Source organism: Babylonia areolata, chromosome 23 (genome assembly GCF_041734735.1).
Source record: "Babylonia areolata isolate BAREFJ2019XMU chromosome 23, ASM4173473v1, whole genome shotgun sequence".
In the NCBI taxonomy this organism is placed as follows: Eukaryota; Metazoa; Mollusca; class Gastropoda; order Neogastropoda; family Buccinidae; genus Babylonia; species Babylonia areolata.
Genome location: NC_134898.1, coordinates 31,900,149 through 31,914,935, shown reverse-complemented (window position 1 = coordinate 31,914,935; position 14,787 = coordinate 31,900,149). Strand labels below are relative to the sequence as shown.

The 14,787-nt window shown below is 40.3% G+C and overlaps 1 protein-coding gene across 1 annotated transcript in view; it reads left to right on the top strand.

Annotated features, from left to right (window-relative positions):
- The window catches only part of LOC143298017 (uncharacterized), a 15,598-nt gene extending 2,239 nt beyond the window's left edge, over positions 1-13,359 (top strand). The window contains exons 2-4 of the mRNA XM_076610670.1: positions 410-497; positions 9,619-9,689; positions 10,496-13,359. Coding sequence (XP_076466785.1) covers positions 410-497; positions 9,619-9,689; positions 10,496-11,989 — 1,653 coding nt within the window. The 3' untranslated portion in view covers positions 11,990-13,359. The remainder of the gene's footprint in view (positions 1-409; positions 498-9,618; positions 9,690-10,495) is intronic.
- The last annotated feature ends 1,428 nt before the right edge of the window (positions 13,360-14,787 follow it).

Below are 14,787 nucleotides of genomic sequence, written 5' to 3'. Positions count from 1 at the left end.
GTTGAGGGTGGAGATTTTTCCAGATTCCAACGTCTAGATATATGCAGACCTGCTTGTGCCTGAACCCCCTTTGTATGTATTCGCATGCAGAATATCAAACATGCATGATAAAGATCTTGAAAACCCATGTCCACGTTCGGTGGGTTATGGAAACAAGAACATACCCAGCATGCACAGCCCGGAAAACAGGGTATTGCTGCCTTCATGGTGGGGTAGAAACCGGACTGAATTACACAGGGAACAAATGATGAGCGCCCAATGGGAGCTTTCAGCCTGCTCTTCCCAGGTAGGTAGTCTGTTGTGTAAATGACTGTGTGTTTGAAAAGCACTTACAGCTTGGTATCTGATGCAGGATAGGTGCTATATAAGTATCCATATCATCACTGTCGTTTTGTTTTTAATGTTGCAGGCTGGCAGTTCTGGGGAACAGGTTTCATCCAGTTACATTGCTGATGACGGAGGCGACGATGACAGCCATCAAATGGATAAAGCGGGAGGTACATTGTTGATAAGACACCACTCACCCCCATACACACACCCATCCTCCCCCCCTGCCCCCCACACCACCACTACTACTACTACTACTACCATACACATACACACACACACACACACACACACACATATATATATATATATATATATATATATATATATATATTGGTGTGTTTTTTAACATATATTTATATGCATTTAGATAGATATGGATGTGTGTGTGTGTGTGTGTGTGTGTGTGTGCGTGTGTGTGCATAATGAATGAACTAATGAAATAAACAGAAAAATGTAGTATGTCAGACAGACAGACTGGTAGAAAAGGCACCTTTTCTGAAGAGAAAAAAAAAAGATTGAATAGTTTATAAGAAAAAAACTATAACTGTTAAAAGGAAGAGACACAACAAATGAAACAGTCTTGAATGTACTCAGTGATGCAGCTGATGGATGAAGCTTAACTGCACACGCATGCGCACACATATAATAATATATTCCTTCATCTTCTTCATCTCCCTTTCCCTTAACTCTGTGAGGAGATATTGGGACACCACAGAGAAGAATTGTTCACAACCCACTCCTCTAGGTCTGTTGATTGTGTGTTTGTGTCAAAGCCCGTTAATATGATTAATTGTCCAATAAGACTTTATCTGAACATCAGAGCGGTGAATTCATAGTCACTGAGTCTGGGGCTTGGCATGGGAAGGTGGGGCCCAATCCTCTCTTTCTGCCGTTGTAATCTCCCTCATTCAAGGTTGGGTTTCCCACACCTGGGTGGAGTGAGGAAAATCTTTCCCAAGGACACAACGCCATGCTGAAACGGGGCCTGATTCCCTGGTCACTGGTGTACACTTGATCAGAAGTCCTACGCCTTACAGATTCTGCCACGGCGCCTCCATGTCAAAGCCTGGGTCTCTGCAGATGGCTTTCCTGTCAATTCTGCAATGCTGTCAGTCCACTGGGTTTTTTGTTTTGTTTGTTTGTTTTTTTCTTCTCTTTCCCTCTGTCTCCCTTCCACAACCATTCCTTGGAGGATTTTTTTTTTAGCAAGGCCATTAGATCTTGTTGTAGGGTCATACTAAAGTAGTTCTCTTTACTGATATCAGCAGACCTTCATATAGGCCTGTGAACCGCTTGATGGTTTTGTGCACTTGTTCATTGGTGATGTGATCAGTGTTTCAGTGTATATGATGTTAGGTATCTTGCGATAACATCTCATTTACATGGCTTTAATTCTTTCCAAGTCTGCTGTGAGGGTCCATGTCTCAGATGCTTGCAGGAAGATGATACACAAGTGCATGCAGGAGTCTGAAATTGTAAAAACAAAATCCATGAGATGGTGCTGCCCTTGCATACAGTTTTCAGTCTGGACAGTGCTCATGTTGTCTTTGATGCCCCTAAGAGGATTTCGGGTTTGGATCCATCTTTGCTGATGATGGATTCCAGGTGAAGTAACGGCTGAACAGTTTCTAGCTTATATCAGCAGTGATGGTGTAGTGGAGGCTGGTCATCAATTTGGTCTTTCCAGTGCTGGTTTCCATGTCATAACTTGCTGCTTCATCTGACGGGCGCAATAGCCGAGTGGTTAAAGCGTTGGACTTTCAATCTGAGGGTCCCGGGTTCGAATCACGGTGACGGCGCCTGGTGGGTTAAGGGTGGAGATTTTTACGATTTCCCAGGTCAACATATGTGCAGACCTGCTAGTGCCTGAACCCCCTTCGTGTGTATATGCAATCAGAAGATCAAATACGCACGTTAAAGATCCTGTAATCCATGTCAGCGTTCGGTGGGTTATGGAAACAAGAACATACCCAGTATGCACACTCCCGAAAGCGGAGTATGGCTGCCTACATGGCACGGTAAAAACGGTCATACACGTAAAATCCCACTCGCGTGCATACGAGTGAACGTGGGAGTTGCAGCCCACGAACACAGAAGAAGAAGAAGCTGCTTCATCCAGTCTTTCAAAAAGCTTTGTGAGTTCATGCTCACTTCCTGCCAGGCCATTAACGAAATCTGTGAAGTGAAGGTTCATGACGATTTTTCTTCCAAATCTGACTATGCTGACATTATGTTCAAGTGCATCAGTCATGATGCATGCCAAGAATATATTGAACAGTGTGGGAGACAGAAAGCAGCCCTGATGGACACCAACCGAATTATGAAACCATTCTCCAATAGCACCCTGTGAGAGTACCACACTAGTTGCTTTGGTGTATAGTATGTGGATTGATAAGCTTTTGCCTGGTGTTAGATTCAACATTGTGGCCCATAGTGCTTGCTGCCAGACTCTTTCAAATGCCTTCTTGAAGCCCATGAAGGCATAATATAACTCCTTCTGCTACTGGAGGTGTGCTTTTGTTTTTTGCAAAGCAGGTTAAAGATCTGATCGATAGTGCTTCTCCCTTGCTTTGCAGAATCCAGCCTGTTCTTTAGTGATTTGGTGTCTGCTTGCTATGTAAATCTGTTCAGGATGATTTTGAACAGTACTTTGCTAGCATGGCTGTTCAAGCTGAAAGATACATGCATACATCACACATGAACATAAAATGAATACACTCCCTTGGTCTTGCTTTAATGATGTGTATATGTTACATTCAAACAACCTCAGCCCATGGCATTTCACCGTCATTCTTGAACAACAGAAGAGGAAAACCAGTGCAGATGAATAACTCTTCTGTCATTATGAAAATCACTCTGAGCTTGAAAATGAAAGAAAAAAGAAAAAATGAAAACAGGAGTTAGTTGGTATTTAAACACAAGACAGTGCTGAAAAAAACATAAGGGCCATTAGAATCCTCTCCAGCACAGAGGATCATTTGCTTGACAGGGTTGGTTCTCTTGTCTCTCGTGGACTCACTGTGTATGTGTGTAAGTGCCATTGTTTTGCATGTCTGTGAATGTGATATTGCCAAGATACTTTGATTTCTGCATGCATTCATGATATTTTTGGTTTAAACATTGTTTTAATATCAAGAAACAAGGCGAAATACAGCGTACAATTTAAGAAAATTTGAGCAACAACAAGCCTGAGCTTATATCGTCGTGCTCATTCATGTGTCACAGACAAAATACAAATTCAATGGCTAAAATATACACATTATTTGATAATGAAAAGAAGGTTGAAGTAATAATAATAATGGTATTTATATAGCGCTGGATCTTGTGCAGAGACAAATCAAAGCGCTTTCGCACCAGTCATTCACACGCATGCATAACTCTAAAACTGTAGAAACTAAAGACAAGGAAGGGCAGGCAAGGGAGGCTATTTTGGAAGAGGTGGGTTTTAAGGCCAGACTTGAAAGAGCTGAGTGTGGAGACTTGACGAAGCGAAAAAGGAAGTTCATTCCAATCGCAAGGTCCGGAAACAGAGAAAGAACGGCGGCCAATAGTCGAGTGTTTGAATCTGGGTATGCGTAAACAGAGTGGATCCGAGGCCGATCGTAGTGAGCGAGATGGAGTGTAGAGGTGACGGCAGCCGCAGAGATAGGAAGGGGCAGTTTTGTGAATGCATCTATAACATAGAGTGCTGATCTTGTACTTTATTCGGTGTGAGATAGGGAGCCAGTGGAGATGTTGCAAAAGAGGAGTGATGTGCTCAGATCTTTTCTTTCTGAGGACGAGTCGGGCAGCAGAGTTTTGTATGCGCTGAAGGGGCTGAATGGATGAAGCGGGCAGACCAGACAATAGAGAGTTACAGTAGTCAAGGCGAGAAAGAATGAGAGAAACGACAAGTCTAGATGTTGCGTCAGTGGACAGATATTTCCGGACGGCACTGATGCGTCGCAGTTGACAGTAGCAGGACTGGCATGTCTGACTGATAAATTTTTGCATGGACAGTGTATTGTCAAGGACAACACCGAGGTTCCTGACTGACGTGGAAAGAGGGATGGATGTACTGCCAAGTTTGATTGTGTCAATTGTGATGGAAGACAGTTTTTGTTTAGTTCCTATGATCATTGCTTCAGTTTTGTCCGCGTTCAATTGTAACTTATTTCGAGTCATCCAGTTTTGAATGTCCAGGAAGCAGTTGGATGTTTCTTGCAAGAGCGACAACAATTTTTCAGGGGTATCACTCTTCTGGAGTTGAGTGTCATCAGCATAAGAATGATGACTGATATTATGGCGGTTGATAATTTCAGCGAGAGGAGCGATGTACAGTGTGAAGAGCACTGGGCCTAAAACAGATCCCTGTGGGACTCCATGTTCGATTTTAACGGGTTCAGATTGGAAATGATCAACAGTGACAGACTGGAATCGATCAGTGAGATAAGATTTGAACCAGTTTAGAACAGTGCCGTTGATACCAAATGTAAAATGAAGACGGGAAAGAAGGATTGAATGGTCTATCGTATCAGAGGCGGCTGACAAGTCGAGGAGAGTGAGAAGGGAAATTTTTCCAGAGTCGGACGCTATCAGTAGATTGTTCAGAATGTGGAGGAGAGTGGTTTCGGTGCTATGGTCAGTGCGATAGGCAGACTGAAATGGGTGGGTGAGATTGTTGAAACAAAGGTGGTTGTTAAGCTGCTTGAGAACAGCTTTTTCAAGGAGTTTGGACATGAATGGAAGATTAGAAACTGGTCGATAGTTTTTCAAAATGTTTGCGTCAAGGTTGGGTTTCTTCAGAAGAGGCCGGACGATTGCAGTTTTGAAAGTGGATGGAAACGTTCCAGTGAGAAGGGATGAGTTGACAATATTAGTGATTGTGGGGAGAAGATGTGAGACACATTGGGAAAAGACCGAGGCTGGTATTGGATCGAGTTCACAGGATTTTACTGTCATTTCTTTTAGGATTTCATGAACTTCTGTTTCAGTCAATGGATTGAAGGAATGGAGAGGAGTGCCGCTGAATTGAGGATCAGGATGAACAGGTTGGAAAGACATTTGGTCTAAGATGGTACGAATATTTTGGACTTTGTCGAAAAAGAAAGAGGAGAAAACATTGGGGAGTTCAGATAAAGTGTAGGTAGAAGGAAGAGGAGTCCTTTTTGCAGTTCCGAGAAGATTTGACATGACAGAGTAAAGAGATTTGGTGGATGTGACATCGAGAACTTGAGAAGAAAAGAAGTTTGTTTTTGCTGATGAGATCATTTGTTTGACTTTATTTATTTGTTTTCGGAATATTTGATTGTGGACTTGCAGTTTTGTTGATCGCCATCGTCTTTCCAGTTGGCGACGTTTGCGTTTTGCAAGTCGAATGTCTTGTGTGTACCATGGGGCGGAGGGTCTGTCAGGGAGCATGCGGGTAGTGGGGGGTGCATGTTCATCCAGCAGTTGAGAGAGGACAGTGTTGTAATGTGTGGATACGTCGGTAAGGGAAGAAATTTTGGAAAGGCGTTCAGCAGCTTGAGAAGAAAAAGTGTTAATGTTGATGGATTTCAGGTTGCGACGAGTAACAGATTTTTTGGTTCTGGTAGGTTTTGAAATATTAAGCAAGAATATAACAGCAGAATGGTCGGAAGAAAGTTTGTCAGTTACAGTCACTGACGCAACCATGGCATCAGACTCACGTGCGATTAGCCAGTCCAACGTATGGCCAGATCTGTGTGTTGGTTCTGTAACGAACTGAGAGAGAGAATGAGTGGACAGAGATTGACATAGGCGTTTGACATCAGTGGAAGTCTGGTTGTCGAAATGAAAATTGAAATCTCCGAGGATAATAAGTTTGCCAGAACGAAGGTTGTAGTAATCAAGTAGTGTTCGGAACTCATCGTGAAACTGAGAAGATGTTAGGTTATTTTTACGACTAGGCGGAGGATGATAGAGACAACAGAAGATGATTGAGTGACCGGGAACACTGAGAGTGACTTCTAGCATTTCGAAGGTATCATGTGGAAAGGCGTGGTTATGGGAGAAGGAGAGGGAAGACTCCAAGATATCTCTGTAGACGGTGGCGATGCCACCTCCACGAGACAATCGAGGAAGTAACATAGTTTTATATCCAGGTGGGGTCAGTTGTTTAAGTTTGGGTTCGTGACCTTGTGATTTAAGAAATACGATATCAAAGTTTTTTTCAAAAATAAAATCAGAAATATAGTCAGTCTTTTGATCAGGTCAGACAGATTGAGCATTGAACAGACAGGCGTGAAAGAGATCAGAGGTAAGGAGAGAGGAATCGAATGGTGAAGCAGGTGAGTCAGGCAGACAGACAACAGAAGAAGATGGTGACTGAGCAGTGGAGGACAATGGGAAGGAAGAAAAAAGTCCGGGAGTTGAGACAGGTGTGGCAGGAGTAGGAAGCGGAGCAGAGGCTATAACTGGCACGGGGGATACATTGCAGTTCGGAATATTGTCATCAGAGGGGGCAATGTCACGGAGAGTAAAAATGTTAGCAGGAACACATGTGTTGAGGTTGGAAGCAGCACAAACAGCGCCGCATGAAGTGGATCTGTCAACACACACAGGTGTACTGTCAGTAGTGCTGTTGGGGGTCCGTACGGAAACGTCAGTTTTGATGGGCTTTTGTTTTCTCTTTCCTGCTCGGCGAGTTCGTCTTCTAGCGCAGGCAAGCGCCAATGCCTGTTCCTCGCAGGCGCACAACTAGGTCAGGGGTCAAAGGTGCAGGTTTGATAGCAAACAGTTCAGCGCGCGAGTACAGATCAAAGGGAGGGACGTTGCGCTCACCTTGACAAAGGTTGCCCACCTGTCCACTACCACTGAACGTTACGTTTTGCACGTGTACAGGCGTGTTGAAGGGAGAGATGAATGGCGGGCCGGCGCAGTTCAAAACTGACAGGAAAGCAGAAAGGGAAATCTAAAGACAAGACAAAACTAAACAAGAAAAAAACAACCAAACTACTATTACTACAACTACCACTGACAACAACAACAACAATAATGATATTGATGGTGATGATAATGACAACAATAATAATACACTGGAATGTAAACATCACCTAAAGTGTAATGTAATGGGGAGAGGAGAGAGAGAGAGAGAGAGAGAGAGAGAGAGAGAGAACCTGGGGCCATTCATCAAAATAAATTTTCTGTATTACTGTAGAGAATATTTCATTGTGTATCTCTTAAGTTTTGAATATTTTTGATTGTCCAATATAGTCTTGTAAATCAAGAATATGTGTTCATTCTCTCGGGAACTAATAATTGAGCCAACTCGTAATAAAGTATTTAAGTTTGTATTATTTACAGGGAGAGTAGCAATTGTGTTCTCTCTTATATTATTGTAATGTGGGCATTGTAAAAGAAAGTGTTTGACTGTCTCTGCAGGATATCCTCACGAACAATTTGTATCCAGTCGAAGATGACGATGAAACAAACCTTGATTAAGATTACTCATATTTAAGTGAAGTCTACAATGATGAATTTGTTCTTCTCTGTTACCAATGTAATAATGTAGGGGACGGCTATGTCACCAGAGGAAAGTTATCTTTTTAAACAACCTGAAGGAATCACTACATTTTATGTTATCAGGGACACTGTTCCATAGTTTGGTTGTAGATGGAATAAATGAGTTAGTTTCACAATGTGGCACAACTCTCTCAAGTGGCCTGATCTGTGGTGAGGATCATTAGCTGAAACTAGAGGGGGTGTGATGTCAGACAAGTAGTTTGGACAGTTACCGTGCACCATTGTGTGATATTGTACTAGTTTGTGTCTTTGTCTACATTCTTTATGACTTGTTCCTTTAACTGCACCTACTATGATTCTTATTGCTTCTAAATGAAGTGATTCTAATATGTTTGACTGACCATTACTGCAATTATCCCACAGAATATCTGCATAATGAAAATGAGGTAAAATAAATGATTTATACATGGTCTCTAATGCTTTTCTGTTTGATATATATTTGTAATATTTCGAGCAAGAAATCAGCATTCTTACCTCATTGGCAATACTGTTTATATGTTCCCCCCATTTGCAATCATCTTGTAAAATGACGCCAAGGTGTTTATGTGTGCTGATATTTTGAAGGATGTTCTCATTGAATACCAAGGGTAAGGCTTATTGATTAACATGGAGCATATTTATTTATTAAGCAGGTCTGTTTTTCCATCATTGAATTTTACTTTCCATCTATTTGCCCACTCCACGATTATCTCCAGATCAGAGTTAATTATCTCTGCTCCAATATATGGATCTGAAAATGCTAAATATAAACTTGTGTCATCAGCAAAAAGTTTCATAACGGATTCAATATCTGTAATTATGTCAATTATATTTACTAGAAGAAGTAGAGGGCCAAGTACAGATCCCTGTGGAACACCTGCGGGAACTAAATGTCAATCTGATTTTTCACCCCTTAACACTACAGTCTGGAATCGATATGACAGATAGTCTTGAAAGGCATTTAACTTCAATAAAAGACCGACCCGTGTGTCACACTCGATCAAAAAGCCTTTGAAATATCAAAATATACAACTTGGGTAGGGATACCTCAGTCATATTCACCACATAAATCGTCATAGATATTTATTAATTGGTTAAGAGTTGAATAACCAGGAATATATCCAGATTGTGCATGTGTAATAATACTATTTATTTTGAGATAATGATATACATGTCTGTGGATGCATTTTTCTTACTTTACCTACACAGCTTGATAATGAAATGGGACGGTAATTTGAGGACAGCTCCCTTTCACCCTTTTTATATAAAGGAGTCACATGTGCGATTTTCCTCAGCAATGGAAACCTGCCTTGTGATCCAAACATTTATTAAATAATCTTGTTAGTGGTTCAGATATAATCTGGGCAGATGCAGTGAGTAATCTGTTATGTATAAGATCTGGCCCAGCTGCTTTGTTTTTGTTTATTGTTTGTTATACCTCAGTCACTTCTGGGATTGTTAACTTAATTCAGATATTTTCATTTTCTAACTGAGGGATGACTGGAAGAGTACAAATGCTAGATTCTATCGTAGACTTTTTAACAAAATACCCATTAAATATGTTAGGGTTTTTTTTTATGTAGTATATCTTATTGTTAAATCGTAAGGGCGGTATTTCATTTGAATCGACACACTTCTTACTCATAAACGATTTAACTAATTGTCACCATTTTTGGTTACCAAATTGTGAAGGATAAGAAGCCTTTTTATCTTATTCTTCTAAGTATTTGATTTTGCTGGATGGAACATTTGAGGTGCTTCTTGAAAATTCTGTGCAAACTCCAGGACCGGAGCTGACTGTGCCCATACAGGAGAGTCAGGAGCTGGAAGAAAATGATGATCCACTGATTTTACCGGTAGGGTTTTCTTTTTCCTTTATTATTATTTTTTTTTCTTTTTTTTATTTCTATACACAAAATGATATATGACATAACCCTCTTTCAGTTGTGTGTGTGTGTGTGTGTGTGTGTGTGTGTGTGTGTGTGTGTGTGTGTGTGTGTGTGTGTGTGTGTGTGCATTTGAGGTCTGTGGTGAATTTAAACATTGTTTTTTTTCCATCAGCCACAGTTGGTTGGCTTGACAAAACCATGTTCTCTGGTGTTGAGCATGCAGGGTCAAACTGAATTTTTTCATGGATTTCAGCACTTTTCAATCATAATTTGTGCTGATCTAGCACAACATCAAATATTTGAGTTGTCTGCCAGTTTTAACACTGATCAAATGGTTTTCTTCATTTGTTTAGCACTCCTCATTATTTCTTTGTATTAAATCAGTTTGAATCACAGATGAGCCATGAAGGCTTTCCTTCTCTTGTTCAACAATTATTTCATTAATTGCAATGCAATATCAGTATAGTTGTCTTTTAAGGATTATATCAAAATTTTAACATTCCTGAATAACACTTTGACATTTCATGAATTGCTATGCTGTTTTTCTGTTTTACTCTTTTTCTTTTCTTCTATTTTTTTTTTTTTTATATAATGGGTGGATTCTTTTTGTCTCATGTTTTCTATAGAGGTAAGTTTGTTTGTTTGAACTGACTTCCCTTTTACTGGGAAGCACTCATGATGTTGATTTTGTTTTTTCCACTTCCCACTTCCCTTTTTCTCAGAGGCGCTCATAATGGTCATTTGTGTTTTTCATCTTCTGTTTTGGTGTGCAGGAAGAACAAGATGAAGAGTCCAACTCACAGCACATATTTGACCTTGCAGGCATCGATGTTCAGCAAGCAGAATCGGACGACCACACAGACATTGACCTACATCCACCAGACCACAGTCCTCCAGGCAATGTCCAAGCAGACAGCTTCAACTATGCCATACAAGCAGAGTCAGACGACCACACAGACATTGACCTACATCCACCAGACCTTAGTCCACCAGACAATGTCCTTGATGACAGTATCCAGAATAGCCAGCAAACAGAATCTGATGACCACACAGACATTGACATGCATCAACAAGACCACAATCCCCCAGGCAATGTCCCAGATGACAGTATTCAGTATGGCATACAAGTAGAATCTGATGACCACACAGACATTGACCTGCATCAACAAGACCACAATCCCCCAGGAAATGTCCCAGATGACAGTATCCAGTATGGCATACAAGTAGAATCTGATGACCACACAGACATTGACCTGCATCAACAAGACCACAATCCCCCAGGCAATGTCCCAGATGACAGTATTCAGTATGGCATACAAGTAGAATCTGATGACCACACAGACATTGACCTGCATCAACAAGACCACAATCCCCCAGGCAATGTCCCAGATGACAGTATCCAGTATGGCATACAAGTAGAATCTGATGACCTCACAGACATTGACCTGCATCAACAAGACCACAATCCCCCAGGCAATGTCCCAGATGACAGTATCCAGTATGGCATACAAGTAGAATCTGATGACCACACAGACATTGACCTGCATCAACAAGACCACAATCCCCCAGGCAATGTCCCAGATGACAGTATCCAGTATGGCATACAAGTAGAATCTGATGACCACACAGACATTGACCTGCATCAACAAGACCACAATCCCCCAGGCAATGTCCCAGATGACAGTATTCAGTATGGCATACAAGTAGAATCTGATGACCACACAGACATTGACCTGCATCAACAAGACCACAATCCCCCAGGCAATGTCCCAGATGACAGTATTCAGTATGGCATACAAGTAGAATCTGACAACCACATAGACATTGACATGCATCCACCAGACCTTAGTGCCCCAGGCAATGATCCAGATGACAGCTTCGAGTATGGCGTACAAGCAGAGTCAGACGACTACACAGACATTGACCTGCATCAACAAGACCACAATCCCCCAGGCAATGTCCCAGATGACAGTATCCAGTATGGCATACAAGCAGAATCTGATGACCACACAGACATTGACATGCATCGATCACACCACAGTACCCCAGGCAATGTCCTAGATGACAGTATCCAGCTTGACATACAAAGAGAATCAGATAATAACTTAACATCACGCTTTTGGTACTTGATTTCATCTATTGTTTACTTTATTTTAGATTTCATAACAGTCTTTTTTATATTCATGAATATGCGTGTTTTGATTATTCTGTTCTTCTATTTTTTGACCAACAGGTTCTGTTCGCATAGTTCCAACAAAAACATTTGAGGTGAGAAGGTTCAGGTTAGTTCCAAGAAAAAAGATTGTAGTGGTGTTGTGGGGTTTCATACTATTTGTTTGCTGGCCAATCCTTTGATTGTGCATAATGTGCTTTCTCAGAAAGAAAACAAAGTTTTCTGCACTCTGAACATTGTTTAATCCTTTTTCCAAACGGTTTGCACTCGAACCACAGACTGTGAATATGTTTATAACCTGGTTCGTGATTCAAGTGTAGGATCTGACAGTCATGGTAAGAGCTGAGTGGTATGAGCATTGTTCCTTCAGTCTCAGGGTCCTGGGTTTGAATTCCAGTTGCGGTGCTTTGTGGATTAAGAATGGTGCAGTGTGCAGGTGCCTTATTTCTTTATTTGTGTACTCTTGCAGAAAATCATCAAGTCCCACAATCCCCCATGAATCAAGAACAAAGAATATTTCATCCTTTGACCGCATTTGGGGCATGGGGGATATGAAGTAACAACATTGATAATTTCCACCAAAATGTAAACAGCAATGAAAGCACATGAGTGATAAAAACAGATGCATAATTGATCATATCATTTTTAGAAAAGTATCGAGTTCTATATGCAAGGCACACCTGAAATTAGCTTGTGAAATGGTATCATCTACATGAAAAAAAAATGAAAAAAAAGAAAGATAACTATATCGGTACCTGTATTGAATTGAATATTAATTTTCATCTGTTCATGTCATGCTTTTTGGTTGTTGTTGGTTTTTGTTTTCATCATTTCCAAACAGAACTGATTCAGTAATTTAAGATAATCGTTCACAGTAGTAGCAAATCATTTTAGAATGTTTTCTGACTGTGTTCAAAAGACACATGGAAACAGGCACTCAACATTTAGTGATTGTTTTGCTGTTGTTTTTATTCCTATCGCAAAAATTGCATGTTTTATTACCTGAAATTAGCATTTTAGACAAAAGAATGTTTTTCAGATGAATAAGAACATTTTATTTTTAAAAATAATAATAATAAAACAACTACAAAAAACAACAACAGATAATATATTTTGAGCTGGAACCATGTCAATATTCATTTATTCATGACATAAAGCAACAGAATGTGGGACAATGTTGCAGATGAATTCCAAAGAACTGCGTTGGCTACACACATTGGTTCGAACCAACGCAGTTCTTTGGAATCAATTGCCTCAGCCTCTCCATCATTCATCTTCGCTTTCACATCCAGACTGAAGACCCACCATTTCCCTGCCTGAATAATTGACAATAGCTCATCCCTTTTCAGCATGAACCAAAAATGGCTGTTAGTGAGTGAGTGAGTTTGAGTTTCAGAATTTTTTTTTCCCCGGACTTTACATCAGGAATGCCTATGCCGAGACTGATGCAGACCTGATGACAATCTGATGAAGAGACTTGAGCATGGGGGCACTCAGAATGCCAACGAGTGTCTGAATGGCATGATCTGGTCACACTGCCCCAAGACGTCCTTCATGGGCCGGCGCCGGGTGGAGGGAAGCGTGGCACGTGCTGTCAGCGTCTTCAACGAAGGAGCCACAGAGCTTTCGACAGTGATGGACAAGCTTTATGTGGACATCAGCCTTACAAGCCTGCAGCTCCATCAGGGACGGATGAGTGCTGGAGATGTCGCTGCTTTTTTGAAACAAAATGTATAGTTATGTTTTATTTGAATTTTATTTAGAACAATCGGTGCAATATAACTGCGTTGACCAAAAATAATTCTCAAAAATATAAATTTGTCATTACATCAAAAAGCTATCCGTACTTTTATAGATATTAACATTCCTAAACTAGATCAAAAAACAGATTTTGGCTAAGTGCAATTGAAAAAAAGCCTTAGGCTTTTAAAAAATTTTGTTTGGCAGCCATCTTGGATTGTTTCCATGGCAACCGGAGGTCCAAACGCCAAAAAAAGAATAGTTTTGAACTTCCCAGTAAATATACTTTCAAAGTGTAATACATTTTAAATTAAGGCAACAAACACCTCTGATATGAACTTTACTGTAGTGTCTGGCCTTAAGTTGATATTTGAAAGCAGACTCTCATCTGTTTGACTCTTTTTAAGTTCGTTTTTGATTTTTTGCCTTTGTTTTGCCTTTGAATGATTTCATAATGTTTTGTATCTTGTGTTCATTTTTTTCCTTTTTGATACTTACATGTGTTTTTTTTCCATTTGTTAACTCCTAGGGGTTGTTTTCAAGATTAGGCGTAAATGCTCATAATGATAAAAATAATGATAATGCCTGTTGTTGTAGACATGTATCTGAAAATTGCTATTCCTGTTCTGCAGTGTCAGTGTGGAATATGGGTATTATGAGAATCATGATGTGTAAAAAATACTGCAAAGGAAGTTTACATTGAAACACAATGTCGAATATACTGCATGGATAAATATTTCCTACCAATTCAGTTCTTGTTAGATGTAGAATGGTATGTTTGGGTCAGGGTTAATTGACAGCAAAAAGTGATAAATGGTAATGTAAAACATATTCTATCTTGTATTCTCAGACACAGGTTTTGTCTCATTCTCACAGTGGCGAAACTTTATCAAGGATATTCCAATTAACAGTGGTTATGATTGTGCTAGTTTTTGTCAGATATTCCATTGTAAGAACTTACTATACGAAAATCAAATGTCACACAAAGTCTAAAAGATATACACATTCAGTCATGAAGAGAGTAATAAATGCTTGTTACATATATATATATGCAGATACATACATAAAACCATTATATTAATGGTTTAAACTTTTGTTGCCACAATCACAAACTGCAGATTGAAATGGACTGCAGATTGAGTAGAACAGCAG